At 53.5% G+C, this 14917-nt stretch overlaps 2 protein-coding genes across 3 annotated transcripts; one reads left to right on the forward strand and one right to left on the reverse strand.

Annotated features, from left to right (window-relative positions):
• Positions 1 to 1898: 1898 nt before the first annotated feature.
• Positions 1899 to 7864, reverse strand: RETREG2 (reticulophagy regulator family member 2). Its single transcript, XM_047083087.1, has 9 exons — positions 7566 to 7864; positions 7176 to 7282; positions 5925 to 5955; positions 5438 to 5573; positions 4945 to 5029; positions 4464 to 4607; positions 4213 to 4307; positions 3918 to 4053; positions 1899 to 3658 (listed from the first exon to the last, which is right to left on the reverse strand). Exons 1-9 carry the CDS (start codon positions 7847 to 7849, stop codon positions 3033 to 3035), a joined length of 1644 nt encoding a protein of 547 aa, XP_046939043.1. The 5' UTR covers positions 7850 to 7864; the 3' UTR covers positions 1899 to 3032.
• A 140-nt stretch (positions 7865 to 8004) lies between these two features.
• On the forward strand, positions 8005 to 14281 carry CNPPD1 (cyclin Pas1/PHO80 domain containing 1). 2 transcript variants are annotated; one of them, XM_047083088.1, is made up of 9 exons: positions 8005 to 9180; positions 9423 to 9510; positions 9971 to 10079; positions 10878 to 10959; positions 11121 to 11241; positions 11327 to 11455; positions 12057 to 12118; positions 12698 to 12815; positions 13042 to 14281. In XM_047083088.1, the coding sequence occupies exons 2-9, from the start codon at positions 9442 to 9444 to the stop codon at positions 13585 to 13587; spliced, it is 1236 nt and encodes a 411-aa protein (XP_046939044.1). In that variant the 5' UTR covers positions 8005 to 9180; positions 9423 to 9441; the 3' UTR covers positions 13588 to 14281. The 2 variants fall into 2 exon arrangements, with proteins under 2 accessions (XP_046939044.1, XP_046939045.1); XM_047083089.1 differs by having other exon boundaries at positions 8012 to 8483.
• Positions 14282 to 14917: the final 636 nt, after the last annotated feature.

Consider the following 14917-nt stretch of genomic DNA (forward strand, 5'->3'; position numbering starts at 1 on the left):
CTGTTAATCCTTGATCTCTGTACTTTTAAAGATCATTTAAATCTACTCCATTTTGCAATATCCTTTGACCAGAAAAACAAATTCTGCCAAGCACTATTATTGATCAAATTCTTGTCAAAGATTTAATTTCTGCCCTCTGAAGTCCTACAGATAACCCTTCAAAGTTTGAAGGCAGCTAATGTGACTCAGCTCAGCTCTCTCTTTTCTTGGGACAACATTCTCTGTTCCCTCACCGGTTCCCCAGATGACGATTTTCAGCCTTCATCTCTGGTGATCCTCTACTGGGCACACTGCACTGTGTCAGCTTGTCTATGAGTGTAGGAAGCCATCCCCTGTCAGTATTCTAACTTGTGCACAGCACACTACAGGTATTATCTTCCTTCCTTGGGAAACTCTATTTCTAGCAATGCAGCCTAAAATTAAGTTTATGACCAGACACCTTACACTGTCAGCTGTTTGAATGTATAGTTGACTAAACAACACTGCCCTTCCTCCAACATAAATGTAATTGACTCTTGTTGCCCCAGCCTGTACTACTACTGGTGATTTTTGTTTAGCCTAAATTGTAGGTTTCACATCTCTGCCCGTTTTTCTTTCACTCATAGGAAAAGCTTTCTTCTTGTCCCTTTCATCATGGGCAGGAAATAGCCAGGACACCTGATAATGAAAAAAAATTGTAGACAAACATGTAGCAACCATCAGACCAAGGTGAATGTCAAGAATTGACCCTCATGAACTTCAAATCTATGGCGAATGTTTTGATCCAAGGCTTTTGGCTCTATCTTCAGAGTGTAAGTGTAAGAAGGAAATGGGGGTGTCTGGGTGGCTCAGTCAGTTAAGCATCTGACTCTTAATTTCAGCTCAGATCATGATCCCGGGGTCATGGGACCAAGCCCTGCATCCGGCTCAGCACTGGACACAGTGCCTACTTGAGATTCTCTCTCCCTTTCTCTGCCCCTCCCTCCTCTCAAAATAAGTAAACATAAAATTCAGTTAAAAAAAAATGGATTCAAGGTGACGCATATGGCAGCTATTGTCTTTCTGATCGGTTAATTCTATTTTTCTTGAATCTCCCATTTGTTGATTAGAACTCTATTTTTTCCCTTCTGAGACCACCAGATGATTAGAAGTGCATGGTCCTTTGGAGGGAGAGGACAGGGCCTCAATCAACCCTAAAGGATGGTCTCTCAGGAAAAGATGAAATAAGTGGAGGAAAATATTCTCACGTGCTTAGGAGAGACATGGCATGTGAGTCAACCCCCCAAAATCAGGCAGCCTTGCAGTACAGTATGCTTCCAGCTGAAGGCAGAGAATGTGAACTCCTCAAAGAGGCCATCTGCTCAATTCAGGGATTTCTCTAATGTTGTTCTTCCCCCTAAAAAGCAAGGATTCCGGAGTCCACTCTACAAAGCTATTGGTTCTCTATAGTTCCTACATCCTCCAACACCTCCCCATTTGTGCCCTTTTAATGAACAGGGGCTTCCTGTTCCAGGGCGTCCGCTGGAGCCAAACTGCTTAAGTTTGGATCCGGACTCCATCATTTACTAGGACTGTGGTCTTCAGGAAAGTTAGCCCACCTGTAAAATGGAGTTGCTATGTGTCTCAGGATTAGGAGGGGAAACAATGAGTTAATAAATATAATAAACCGCTTGGAAGAGTGCCAAGCACATATTCTGCTTTTGATTCGTGCTATTTCTTCAGTGTTCCTTGGACTCAAAGCAGTTTTGATATGGGTATAGGTCTTGTTTGGGTTCCCAGTATAAACAAGTCACGGTTGAGTGAGCTAGTTGTGAATATGCAGACGGGACAGGACTTGTGGGGACACTGAGGTTGTAGGCAACATGGCAGAAAACGATCGTTCTGGTCCTCGATTTGTACTGACTAGGAAGACGAGGCAGTTTCCTCCTGTGTACACTTTATTCACACATGCTAAATCTCACTGTACAGATCACTCTGTCAGGGAAGATGACTAAGGGCAAGTTAGGGCTGTTGGGGTAATCCTTGCTTCTGGCCTTGTTTTGCACCAAGGTAAATAAATAGCCAGGAACAAGTCTGAGGGCACAAGGGTGAGGGGTGAGAGGTGAGGAAGGAACAGAGCAGTGTGGGAGGCAGCTCACAGCGAGGCAGGCAGGCAGCAGCAGTTCTAGCCAATCAACACTTTATTTTTCCACTCAACACCTGCACAGATGTTACTGTCCACTTCCTGACCCTAGTAGGGGGTCCCACCACACCAGGACCATTCACGGCCCAGAGAGCGGTTGCCTTATTCCTTCCTAGAGTAAGAGGACCCTTCATCCCAACAAGACGGAGCTCCTGCTCACTAATGCAGTGCTGGTGCACATGCTGTGGGATTCCCGCTCTCCTCCCTCATCACGAAAGGCTGGGATGATCTAGGGCGAGGGCGCGGTGCAGGTTATGTGGGCTATAGTGACGTTAAGTGCATAACCACCGGCCTGACCCACCACCCCAGGTTTAGTCTGTACCACCCAGACAGGAGCCTCCCTAAAGCTTAGCCACCACCTGCTGGGAAGGAGCCGGCAAAGAGCGGGGATGGAGCTGCTAAGGACAGGACACAGGCAGGATATAAAGCAGAGAGGAACACGGGACAGGAAAGACAAATGGTCAAGTGCCCAAACTAAACAACCAGTGGGACACGAGGACAGAGCAGCACAGGTCCCTGAGGATAGGAGGAAAAAGAAAGGGAACGACCACCAGGGCTGGAGGCATAGTGGAATGAGAGTAGAGATGAGGCAGGGAGGCAAGTGCAGGCTGTGGGAAGGACTTCCCTAGCCCTGTTCACATCCACTAACCCAAGTGTAAAATTATTTACAAACTTAAAACCAATCCCAGGCACAGGCACTGTTCCAGGCCTGGGACAGCAGGCAGGCAGGCAGGCAGGCAGAGGGTGGACTGGCTACCATCTGACAGCCAGCTTCCCCATGTACGACCCCTCCCTAGAGTAGGGAAAAGAGGAAACGGTGACGTCCCTGGCCAGGAAACCCTACTGTGCCTGCAACTCCTTCCCCCGTGGCTCATGGCTCTGCCACGGCCTGAGCCTCTTGGTCTGACTGTACCAGAGAGAGGGTGTCGGGCCCTAGGGATGGAGGGGGTGGAGCATCAGGGAGCTCTGAGGGTGTCTCTGGCCCCAACCCCAGCTCAGCATTCAGCTGTTCCAGCTCCCCCTGATCCAGCAATTCGAAGTCCTCAGTGGTAAGTGCCTCTTCTTCCTCAGGGACAGACAGGGGCTGGGGCAAGTCCTGGGGAGGAGGTGGGAGCACTGAGGGGGAGGGGACCGGGTCACTTTCGGCCAGGCAAAGTAGGGGTGACAGGGTGTTCGGTGGAGTGGGGAGGTCACCACTCACTGCCTCCGGGCTCAGTGTCTCCGCTGGTCCTCCAGGGGAGAGCTTCCCTCCATGTGTGGGAGAGCCTGCCCCGTTGAAGTGCGTGTTCACAAAGTGAAGGGGGGACGAGAGCCGAAGCAAGGTTTCCTTGGCTACCACATCTTCCTCCTCTTCTTCCGAGTCCAGGTCTTGCCTTGAGAGGGCCTGAGGAGGGCCCAGCAGGTCTTCAGGAGGGACTGGCTCCGTCTCCTCTCCCTCCCCCAGCTCCCGGCTCAGGGCTTCCTCTGGCTCACTTGGCAGGCTCTGCTGGTCCAAATCTATGCAGAAAACAAAGAGTCAGGAATGGGTGGATGGGCCTGCTCTTCTGAACTCTCACAACAGGCAGTCAATTCAAGGATGAGAACTCAGGACATGGAATACTGGACCAGGCCTTAGGCGTTAAGGTCTTTCAGAGCTTGAAGTCGAATTACAGGATCAGTTCCCAGAAAAAACATTTCTGGGGGTGATAGTCAGAGAACATGGCCAGCATCCACAACAGGGAACAGGAAGACTGGGAGGACAAAGGGCTTCTCATACCCTCTGAGACATCAGTTAGCTGTGGAGTTGTGGCCCGGGATACAGAGAAGCCACCACTCTCCAAGATAGAAGCCTCCTCGTCTGACAGCTCTGAGTCTGTTATGGCCAAGGCCAATGCGGTTTTCTTCACATCCACCTGCAGGAGAACCCAGATAACAGAACAGATGAGAAAATAAGAGAACCGATTTTTCAAAAGCACCCCCGCCCACTGCCTCCCACCCTCTTGAGAAGTAGCTGCTCTGAAGCAGATTCTCCTCCAGCCTCTACTTGGCATCCCATCTCCCTTGGACCTCACCACCGGGGAGAAGCCAGCCAGTTCTGCTTCGCTTTCACTCTCTGTCTCCGCCAGTGGCTCGTCACCTCCAGGAGGTGCATTCTTCCCCTGCCGCTCTAGAGAAATAACAGCAGGGCAGTGACCAAGCAGAGACGGTGGTGGGGGACAAACGTGGTCAAGAGACTAGAGAGTATCTAAGTTCCAGGGCACTTCATGAGCCATAAACCGATGCCTTCCCCCACACCCCCCTCCTGGGCATGGGAGCCCCTTACTCTTCTTGTCGTGTTTGTGATGCAAGGCATCAGCTTCTGCCTTCATGCTGTAGTCCAGCTGCATGAGCAGGGGCTCGAGGCGAGTATACATCCTCTGGATCAGTTCATGATAAACCACCAGGGGCCACAACAGGATGCTCAGCACTGGAGGTTAGAGAGTCCACTCAGGGCTTCCTATGCCTATTTTCTGAGGGCCCTCATGCAACTGGTCCCTAAACAGAAAGAGCTGAAGGCTTTTTGGAGGCTGGACAAACCTCCTCCCTCCACATCTACCACTCTCCTGCCCAGATGACTCTTCCACCATCACTAACACTCCAGCATCCCCTGGAGATCTCCGTAAACAGATCATCAAAAAAAAAAAAAAAAAAAAAAAAGAGAGAGAGTGCACCATCCTCCCTTAGGGCTAGCCAGTCCCTTTGACCCAGTCCAAGGAAAGAGAAGGAACCAGCTTTGGGAAAGGCAGGGGTTAAAGTCGACTCACAGACAATGTAAGAAATCATAATCCCCGGAACGTAGTGTCCCAGCACAGCCAGTACAGCACAGCCAGAACAAACTCGAGCACAGAACTGCAGAGAAGAGAACAGGGTCTGAGAGGTATATGCCCCACTCATCTGGGCAAGAAATTGCTGTTCAGCTGGTGGAAGGAGGGGTATGCCTTCTGGGGATGCAGTGATCTAGTCTAGTCAAGAGAATGCCCAAGACAACCAATTCAGTAAGCTTACAATAGACATCATCAAACGCCTACAACTCAGACTGATATCCCTTAACAGGAAACAGTGTCAAAACATCACAAACTTACTCTCTGAAATGAGACTACTCCTGTACCAGGCTACTCGCTGCATGTGTTGCCTCAAAAAGGCACCCAACCCTCTTCCTTCAGTGTCCAGCCAGGGATTTCACGTTACTCCTCCCCATTCCCCTACCTCTATTTCCCCACAGTGCGGGAAACTGTTATATGACATGAAAGAGGTTACCTGAGCTGGATTCTGCCTCTTGTACTGCAGCAGCTCCTGCAGGTGAATCTGGAAGGTGAGCCAGCTCTCAGCCAGGTATCTGCACAACTCGGGCACACTCAGCAGGTGCGGCCGGGCGCCTGACCCCGCACCCTCACTGGGGAGACATGACATGACCCCTGGAGGCCTCAGACACCAGCTTCCTAGGCACTCAAATCCCTCTGAGAATGCCAATGAGATCTTCAGTCTAAAAAACTGGACAAACCCACCTCCCAAAGGGAGGCTGTCCTCATCTTGGGAAGCAAAGCCCAGAGTTCCCAACCCTCTGCCCCCAAAGCATCAGGCACCCAAACACCTAAATAGGAACCCAGGACCGAACTTGTTGCCAGTCCATTTGCTATGCTGGGGTCTCTGCAGACCCTGCAGTGTCGCCCTGCACTGTGGGGACACTGGCACCAAAGCAAAACAGGGTTTGGGCATTTGTCTTCAAGAGCTGGCCTGCACTCACCTGTCAGAGTGGGGCTCCTCTGGGGATGATGCTATAGAGAGAGGTGGGGAACAAGTTATTGAGTGGTAGGGCTCTGGGAGACACTTCTCAGGGCAGAAACAGTTGCCCCTCCTCTGCATTCCCAGAGCACCTTCAGACACCAACCGTATGAAAAGTTACATTGTCATAATTGTTGCTATTTACACAACTGTCTCCCTCTTTAATCACTTTCTTTTAAAGATTTCTTTATTATTTCTAAGTAACCTCTACACTCAACCTGAAGCTTGAACTTACAACCCCGATATCAAGAATGCTCTGAGCCAGCCAGGTACCCCACACTTTAATTTTTTTTAATTAATTGATTTATTTTGAGAGAGAGAGAGAGCACACAAGATGCGTGCATGGGGGAGGGGCAGCAAAAGAGAGGGAGAGAGAGAAAGTCTCACGTAGCCTGACTTGGGGCTCGATCTCACTGCCCTCGGGATCATGACCCAAGCAGAAATCAAGAGTCAGACAAGACACTTAGCTGACTGAGACCCCCCAGGTGCCCCCAAACTTCACTCTTTTCAACGTTTATTTATTTTTGGGACAGAGAGAGACAGAGCATGAACGGGGGAGGGGCAGAGAGAGAGGGAGACACAGAATCGGAAACAGGCTCCAGGCTCTGAGCCGTCAGCCCAGAGCCTGATGCGGGGCTCGAACTCACGGACCGCGAGATCGTGACCTGGCTGAAGTCGGACGCTTAACCGACTGCGCCACCCAGGCACCCCAAACTTCACTCTTTTCAAACACACCTTATTCGTGTTTACATCCCAAGCAGCTCACACACAGGTGACATCTAATTGCTCCAAAATACCCATTCAGTAAATACAGGCATAACAACAACAAAAACAGAACCTAATATTCCCATGATTCCTGTGCTATCTGAACCTCTACCACGAGCACAGAACAGGTATTAATTCATTTAGTCTTCAGTTGCTTACCGACTAAATTCTATCATTCTTGTTTTATAGAAGAGAAAACCGAGGGAAATAGAAATTGAGTGGCTCTTACAAGGTCACACGCACAGCAAACTGGCAGAGCAAGCAATGGAACCCAGGCAATGTGGCTATAGAGTCTGCACTCTTAACTACTACGCTCACAGTAACACTAATTTTAAGGTGGTGCCTGGGACCCGGGGGCCTGCTGTACATTTGCCCTCACCATTCAACCCACGCAGCGGGCTCAGGCACAAAGCAAGTGCACAACGGGGCTTACTGAATGAATACTCACCTGCGATGTCAGGGAAGAAGCGAGGCTGCCAGAGATCCAGCAGAAAATAGGCCAAAAGTGAGACGCTGAGTAGGAAGAATGGCCGGAGGGACGACGAAGAGAGCAACCTTAGGGAGAGACAGGCACCTCAGCGATGAGTGGGTGAGAGGCCCCCGCATCCATCGCGAAAGGCGGAAAAGCGCCCACCGATGGGGGAACCGGAACCTCCAGGCCTACCACGAGACCCGAGACAGAGGTATGGGACAACCCCGACCGACAACAGACGGGAGAAGGGGGTCACTCCCCCGAGGCAAGTGTCAACCCCAGGAACGGGAAAGGTGCTCCCGGCCCCTCCCGCCCCCGCCCGCCCGCGCAGCCCGGCCCCGCCCCCTCCTTCTCCGTGGCCGTTACCAGAAGAGGCCGTTGAGTGCGGCCGCCGTGACCAGGCTGTGCAGCGGTTTCTCCCACACCAGCAGCCGCTGCGCTGCCGCCAGCACTGCCTCCCAGCCGCGGAGCCGCAGCCACAGCGTCGTGGCCAGGCGTCCCACCGCCTCGGCCGTGGCCGCCTCCTCCTCCGCCTCGCCGGTGGCCTCCCCCATGCCTAGGCTCAGACCCAGGCCCAGGCCGAGGCTCAGGCCTGCCCCCGGGCCCCCACCCGCGCCGGTGTTACCACCGCCGCCGCCGCCGCTCGCCATAGCCCCGTCGCAGCCGCCGCCCGAGCCCGCGAGGAGCCAGGGCTGCGCGGCCGCCGCCGGGGGCGCGTCAGGCGGAAGGGGGCGCACGCCGCGGAGAGCGCAGCCGAGGCCGCCCAGGGGCCGTCACGTGACGGAGGAAAGACGAGCCCGTCACGTGATGCACCGTAACCGCCAGGATAGGGCGGCCCGCGCCTGCGCACAGGCGGCTGCCAGCGCTCCTATGCTGCGCAGGTTCGTATTGTGGTTGCTGGAGTCGTGATCTCGGGTCGTGACTGTGCGCTGTCCGGCTCCACGGGACCGAAGGACTGTGTATCCGTGTCTTCGCACTCCAGCCGTCTTCCTCTGCCTATGTAGGCAGGGCGGCTAGGGAGTCCCGTGCTGGCCCGGTTTTCCCGGTGTGATGCGGGCCGAAGGGGCAGGAAGTGGGCTGCCAAATGCCCAGTGTCCGGAGTAGGATCTGCTTCAGCACGGGAAGGGCGGCGGCTGTCCCATTAGTCAGTCCTTGTCTTACTGGTCCTCCCAGTTCCCTCCTCTCGGCGGATAAACAGACACCAGCGCGTGACTCGACTGACTCGAAAACAGCTTCACCTACTCAGTAAAGTTGTTTCCTCCCCAAACGTAAACTTTACTGCCGGCACGTATCGGAGCTTTTTCCATTCCCTTGCTCAAACGGGAAATTGGGGTCGCGGGTTTAAAAATAGAATCCTGTTTAGCTGTTGACTCTTGGGGGGGGGGCATTAATTCCATTTACTGAGGCTTACAGCGTACTAGGCGCTTTGTATTTCTTTGTGACCATTTAATTTCTGCAGTGACCCCACAAAATACGTAATTAGGTTTAGAGTTCAAGCTACCGAAAGTAAGGTAAACAGCAAAAAGTTTCCCTGCCACGTTTCCACAGTGTACCCACTTATTTCTTCTGTGTTTTTTCCGACGCATTTTATACATGTATATTGTTCTATGTTTGTATCTTTTAAAAACATATTTGGGAGCGATTCGTCCTGCATCTTTGTTCTACTCATATTAACATCCACATTGATACGAAAAGGTCAGCCGGGCTCGTTCATCTTCAGTGTGGCGTGGTCCCCCGGGAATTGTCCCCATTACCCACCCAGACAAGGGCACGCTGGGGCTTAGTTCTGGGACTCGCCCGGGCTCTGGGCGACCAGGTTTGCGAGCTTGGCTCCTCCGTGGCGGTCGGGGCTGGCGGCTGGGCCCCGCGGGCGGCAGGAAGTGCCGCGCGCTGACTCGCCGGCGACACCCCCGCGGCTACTAAACGCGGGACAGAGGCACAACACGCGCTTCGCAGCCGAGTCTCCTCTCCACTGGGTGAGGTGAGCGCCCTGGCCTCCGAGGCCCACACCCGGAGCCCGGATCGCGGAGCCCGGAGCCCGGAGCCCCGAGCCCCGCCCGGGGCGGAACAGGAAGAGGCGCCCGCCAACCCGGCCCCGCCTGCTGCCGCCGGCGCGAGGACAGGGGGCTGCGCTGGCGAAGGCGGCCGTCCGCGCGGGGGAGGACGGCGCTCAGGCGAGGGCTCCGCGGCTCCCTTACCATTCGTTCCCTTCCACTTTCTCAGGGCGGCAGGTGGCGGCGCGATGGACTTGGCCGGGCTCCTGCTGGACGAAGAAGGCACCTTCTCCCTCACGGGCTTCCAGGACTTCTCGGTGAGAGCGCGGCCCGCCCCCTCCCTGGCCTTCCTGTGCTTGAGCTCGGGATCCCCGGCGCTCCTCTCGCGGCCCGGGCGGCGCCGCGAACTCGCCTGACGGCTTGGTGCGGAAGCCGGGCGGCAGCCACTCGAGCTTTAACTACTCGAGGCCCCGGCTCCTTGGGCCCTGAGGGAGAGTCGCGGGGTAGGGGACTGGAGGTAGGGGCGGCCGCCGGGGACCTTCTCCGAGAACCTCTGCTGGAGAGTAGTCAGTGGTGGAGGATATCTCGCCGCCTCGCCCCCACGCTCAGTGTAGATAAACTACCATTGGCAAATAATCTAGAGAACGGGGCTGGGTGGGGCATGGGTCCCACCAGCAGTGAGGTGAACCCGCCGCCCCGCACCCCATTCCCAGCCTGGAGCCGGGATCTCCATCGTAGCCTTTCCTGCCTTTCACCCTCCACCACCTGCCATTTCAGTTCCTCCCTGGACACCAGAAGCTCAGCGCTCGGATCCGAAGGAGACTCTACTATGGCTGGGACTGGGAAGCTGACTGCAGCTTGGAGGAACTCTCCAGCCCCGTGGCCGGTTAGTGTTTTGTACCTGGGCAAGTAAGAAGCATGAAAATGGGGTTGTCAGCAGTCACCAAAATAACTCGGTGTACCCCATGAGCTACACCGTCTTTTCATAGCTAACTTATCCATGTCTGGTGTAAGGACTGTGTTTCCATTCCACATTTTTTTAGCCTGAGTGAGTAAAAAAACATTGCTATCTTACAAATCTGTGCCACTCTTTTTTTAAGTTATTTATTTTGAGAGGGTGTGTTAGAGTGCATGTGTGTAGGGCGGGGGGTAAGACAGCGACAGAGAGAGAGAGAGAGAGAGAGAGAGAGAGGGAGAGGGAGAGAGAATTCCAAGCAGGCTCCTCGCTGTCAGCTCAGAACCTGACAGGGGGCTCGACCTCACTAACTGTGAGATCATGAGCCTGAGCTAAACTCAAGAGTCTGGATGCTTAACTGAGCCACCCAGGCGCCCCCACTGTTGATTTGTATACGAGAAACACATCATATGTATCCCAAATTCGCAAGGCACGTTTATTTTCTCAAATGAGCAAGGTGAAAGACAAATCTAGATAATTTCGGGTGACAGGGAAATAAGCCTTCCTGTTGGAAGGAGCTGAAATCCAAATGTAGAATGGTTTTTTTTGTCTCAACGTGGGAGAATTTGATACATTTTGTTACTGTGGTTCTGTCCCCAAGGCTTCAGATAATACAGATCTGGGTCTTCTGCTGATAGCACTGGGGATGGGGGTGCGTGGGGGAGTTGGGGGTGGTGGTGGCAAGGGAGGAGTTGTTTGCTTACTCTGCCTTCCCTTTGCCTTCTGCAGACATTGCTGTGGAACTGCTCCAGAAGGCAGCCCCCAGCCCTATTCGCCGGCTCCAGAAGAAATACGTAGCTCATGTGTCCCGGTGAGCTTGGAATTGAGGGGGATAGGGTGGTAGTATTTGGGCCCTAGAGAAAGGGGAAAATGGTTGTCTCTAAAGAGAAGGTATAAAGACACAGGGATGAGCATCATAAGAGTTATAAGAAAGACCCTTGTGGTTAATTACTGATCCTTCCTGCCCCCCAGGGAGGCGTGCATCTCCCCGTGTGCTATGATGCTTGCTCTGGTGTACATTGAACGGCTCCGCCATCGAAACCCAGACTACCTACAGCACGTGTCGTCCTCTGACTTGTTCCTGATCTCCATGGTAAGACGCCCCCTCCCCTTCTGGGTCCTGGTGACCCAGGAGCCGGGTGTGAGCGCTTCTGATACCACCTCTGGCTGCCCTGCAGATGGTGGCCAGTAAGTACCTCTATGATGAAGGGGAGGAGGAGGAGGTCTTCAATGATGAATGGGGAGCTGCAGGGGGTGTGGCCGTGCCCACTCTCAATGCCCTGGAGAGGGGCTTCCTGAATGCCATGGTGAGTAGCTGTTCTATTTCTCACTTTGTTTCTTTGACCGCTCCTCATGTTCCCTTCATCCTTTGCTTTTCTCAGTCACCGTTCTGTAGTTTCTTTGTTTCTTTTTGCCTTTTCTCCTTGTGTCTTTTCCTTATTAGTGTCCTCCCTTCCCAGCCTTTCTGGACCAACCACAGCCTTTGGAGGTTCCTGGCATGGTGAGGCCAGAAATGGAACCCCCCCCATTCCCTGCCCCACACCATTCCCTAATTCCTTCAGGCCCAACATGTTACACTCTGAGTCAGAGCTTATCTCACTGGGTTCTGATTATTTGCTTCCAGAGTTTCTCTGCCTCATGACTGTGAGCTCCCTATGAGTGTGGACCGTTCTTAGGATTATTTTCTTTCTTTGCCCTTAACTGAGGGTATAATGTGAAACCAGATAATGTGGTATCAAATGAGTTAATATATAAAAGCTCCTGGAACAGTATCTGGCACGTAGTAAGTGCCAAGAAAAGTGTCTGCCGTAGTGGCGGTTGTAGCTGCTGCCGTGGTCTTGGTTGGTTATTAAATGGCTGTGGCTCCTATCCGAACTTGGCCTGGTGCCCTTCTCTTCTTACCCATAGGATTGGCGTCTTTACACTGACCCTCGGGAGATCTTTGAGGTGCTGAGCTGGCTGGAGAGCTGGTAGGTTCTAGGAGTTGGGAAGAGGGGCTTACGGAATTTGGGGGCTTAGATCTAAACCGTTAGGGTTAGGGCGCCTGGGTGGCGCAGTCGGTTAAGCGTCCGACTTCAGCCAGGTCACGATCTCGCGGTCCGTGAGTTCGAGCCCCGCGTCGGGCTCTGGGCTGATGGCTCAGAGCCTGGAGCCTGCTTCCGATTCTGTGTCTCCCTCTCTCTCTGTGCCTCCCCCGTTCATGCTCTGTCTCTCTCTGTCCCAAAAATAAATAAACGTTGAAAAAAAAAAAAATTAAACCGTTAGGGTTAGGGTGTAACTGGGGGGAGGGAGGAGACAACAAGGCGAATCTCCCAAGGTAATTGTTCCTAAAACCTATCTGCCCTCTTTGTAATCTTCTTTGGAAGGGTGGTAGAACCTTATTTAAAACACAGATCTTAGGCTCGCTCTCCGTTTCTGGACCAACAGGTAGTTTAGGAACCTGTGTGTATAACAGGTTCCCCAGTGTGGGTCCCCAGGGGAGTGAGGGTGCCACTGGGCCAGCAGCAGGAGTGTTGAAGGTGTCCTCTGTCTCTCTCCCCTTCCAACAGTGTGGCTGAGCAGCAGGGACGGCGGCGGGGCTGGTACACCTACACAGACCTGTGTGTGCTGCTGGAGCAGCCGGCCTGGCAGTTGGCCCTGGGCTCCCTCTGCCAGCGGCTGGCAAAGGTGAGGAGGATTGGGAAAGATAGGGGCCTTAACTGGGCTGGTGTGTAAGGTGGGGTGAGCAAATGCTGAAAGTCTCAGGAAATGGGGTTTGAGAGTAGATGGCGACAGAGAGCTCTGACTTGAGCACAAGTTTCCAGACAAGGGATGGATGTGTTGAAGGCAGTCAGAAGCAGGTTTTGGGGGAAGGGTATTTGGGCACTGACTTTTCTTATCTTTGCTCCCACAGCTGTCTTGCCTGTTAGCTATGGCATATGTGAGCAGTGTGGCCTTGGCTGTGGCGTCACTGGCTGTAATTCACCAGTCCTTGGGGCTGCCCTGCAGCCCCTCGCCCGGCCCCCCGGACCTTGGACTGGCCTCCAGGTGCCTCTTGGAACCCTGCATACCTTCTCCCGTGCCACAGTGCCTGCCATGTCCTGTTAACGTCTCCAGCTGCCTGGATGGTGACACAGGGCTGCGTTCACTCTGGGGCAGTCTTCTGGCTTCACTGACTCCTCCACCATTGCCTCCCCCAGACCCTCCTGCCCCTCCCACTCTTTTCCATAACTGTCCCCTTTGCCAGAAGCTCCAGAGAGACTCCCCAAGCTGCCACGCCTGCCACCACTCCAACCATACTGTCTCCACTGGGTCTCCCAGCCCTGGGTACCACTCCCGTGGCCTGGCTCCACCCTGGCTCTGGAGTCCAATGCCCCCCCTGCTCCCCCCGCCCCAGCAGTGTTCCCTTTTCAGTGTCATGGAGCTAGCCCGTCTCAAGTCTTTCATTTTCCCGGGCTAGGCAGGCATTCAACAAATGCATTAAGAGGATTTGGGAATCCCTGAGAACCTAGAGGGGGGAAAGCTTGATTTAGATCCTCTCTACCTCTCTGGGTCCTTGGCTGGTCCCCGTCCTCCTAGGTAATGGAGCTTAAGGGGTTGTGGGGTAGAAGGACTGAAGGTCACTCACTCTCCTAGACCTCAGTGGCTGGCTGCTTGGCCAGAGCAGCGATGGTACCAGGGAAAGCTCCAGCTTGGTGACCAGGGCCACATCACAGCCAGACAGAGGAGAAGCCCCTGTCTCTCCACCTCCCTGGGTTCTAGACTTTTGCTTTTGAGTTCCCTATGACGGAAGGGGAAAAGTGGGGTGAGGGAGGGAGGAAATGTTGATTGGGGGCCTGAGTGATGTCCCTGAAGCAGGAGAGCGAGGGACTGATAGGGCCAAGGTGGGATCTGCCGAGGGAAGGCGGGGTCAGGTGGGAAACCCTCTCCACACCCCATCCCTTGGGTGTAGCCTAAAGGAGCCAGGGACTGCTTCCGCCTTCAGCCCTGCCCTTTTGTCTTCCAACCTCTTCTTAGTACCCTGCTCCTGGGCTTCCCTCTCTTCCAGTTCTTCTCCTGGGTGTTCTCTTCACAGGCCTCTCTGGCCACTGCTTTGTATTTGGGTTTTTCACGCTTTTGTAGAACTGAGGTTTCAATAAACAATTTCAGTTGCATGGCTGGGATTCTTTCTTCCGCGGCAGCCCTGGAAGAATTTCCTTCCCATATCTAGATTCTAAGCTTTTCTACTTCCTGAGCCCATCGTCTTGCAACTCATTTGCTCTGAGCCCCATTTTAGAACTTCCCTGTTGTTTGATGGTTACAGGATTCCATCTCAAACTTACACTCATCCGTGCTCCCAGCACTCAGGGGCCTGTAGCACTGCTTTGACTTGGGTGCTCTGGGTCACAGATGGTGACTCTATCATGCCTGAGGTTGGCCCTGTCACAAGTTCTGGGTGGGCTCCATCCTTGTGGATCCTGAGAAGCCAGGGCGAGTGTCCTGACTTCCAGTCTGGTCTGACACATGGTGGTAGTTGGTGTTAAGTCTAAAGCTGGGTTATCACTGGAAGAAAGTAAACTGTTCTGGCACCTGGACTGAGAGTATTTGGGTGGGACTCCTTAAGATGATCCACAACACAGGTAGTACTGTCCCCTAGGGGGCAGTCGGGAAACTTATGGGGCATTTTTTGATTGCAGCGAAAAATTGAAGGGATGATACTGGCACTTAGCTGGTATGGTCCAGATGCTAGGCATCCTGGAATGCTTGAGACCCCTCCCTTATGAAGAGTTCCCAAGATAACTTTCGAATGC

The sequence above is a fragment of the Lynx rufus genome, unplaced genomic scaffold (genome assembly GCF_022079265.1).
Source record: "Lynx rufus isolate CCGP_SWC_20201006 ecotype Redwood Valley unplaced genomic scaffold, mLynRuf1.p SCAF_2, whole genome shotgun sequence".
Classification (NCBI taxonomy): Eukaryota; Metazoa; Chordata; class Mammalia; order Carnivora; family Felidae; genus Lynx; species Lynx rufus.

Bases quoted from the DNA above. Each gene is read 5' to 3' on its own strand.
- RETREG2 (XM_047083087.1), bottom strand. From the start codon at position 7,849: ATGGCGAGCGGCGGCGGCGGCGGTGGTAACACCGGCGCGGGTGGGGGC. The intron at 5,574-5,924 runs GTGAGTGCAGGC...ATGTCTCCCCAG, and splicing joins GAGGAGCCCCACTCTGACAG to TGAGGGTGCGGGGTCAGGCG. The intron at 4,054-4,212 runs GTGAGGTCCAAG...GTTCTCCTGCAG, and splicing joins TGGCTGGCTTCTCCCCGGTG to GTGGATGTGAAGAAAACCGC.
- CNPPD1 (XM_047083088.1), top strand. From the start codon at position 9,442: ATGGACTTGGCCGGGCTCCTGCTGGACGAAGAAGGCACCTTCTCCCTC. The intron at 10,960-11,120 runs GTGAGCTTGGAA...CCTGCCCCCCAG, and splicing joins TACGTAGCTCATGTGTCCCG to GGAGGCGTGCATCTCCCCGT. The intron at 11,242-11,326 runs GTAAGACGCCCC...GCTGCCCTGCAG, and splicing joins ACTTGTTCCTGATCTCCATG to ATGGTGGCCAGTAAGTACCT.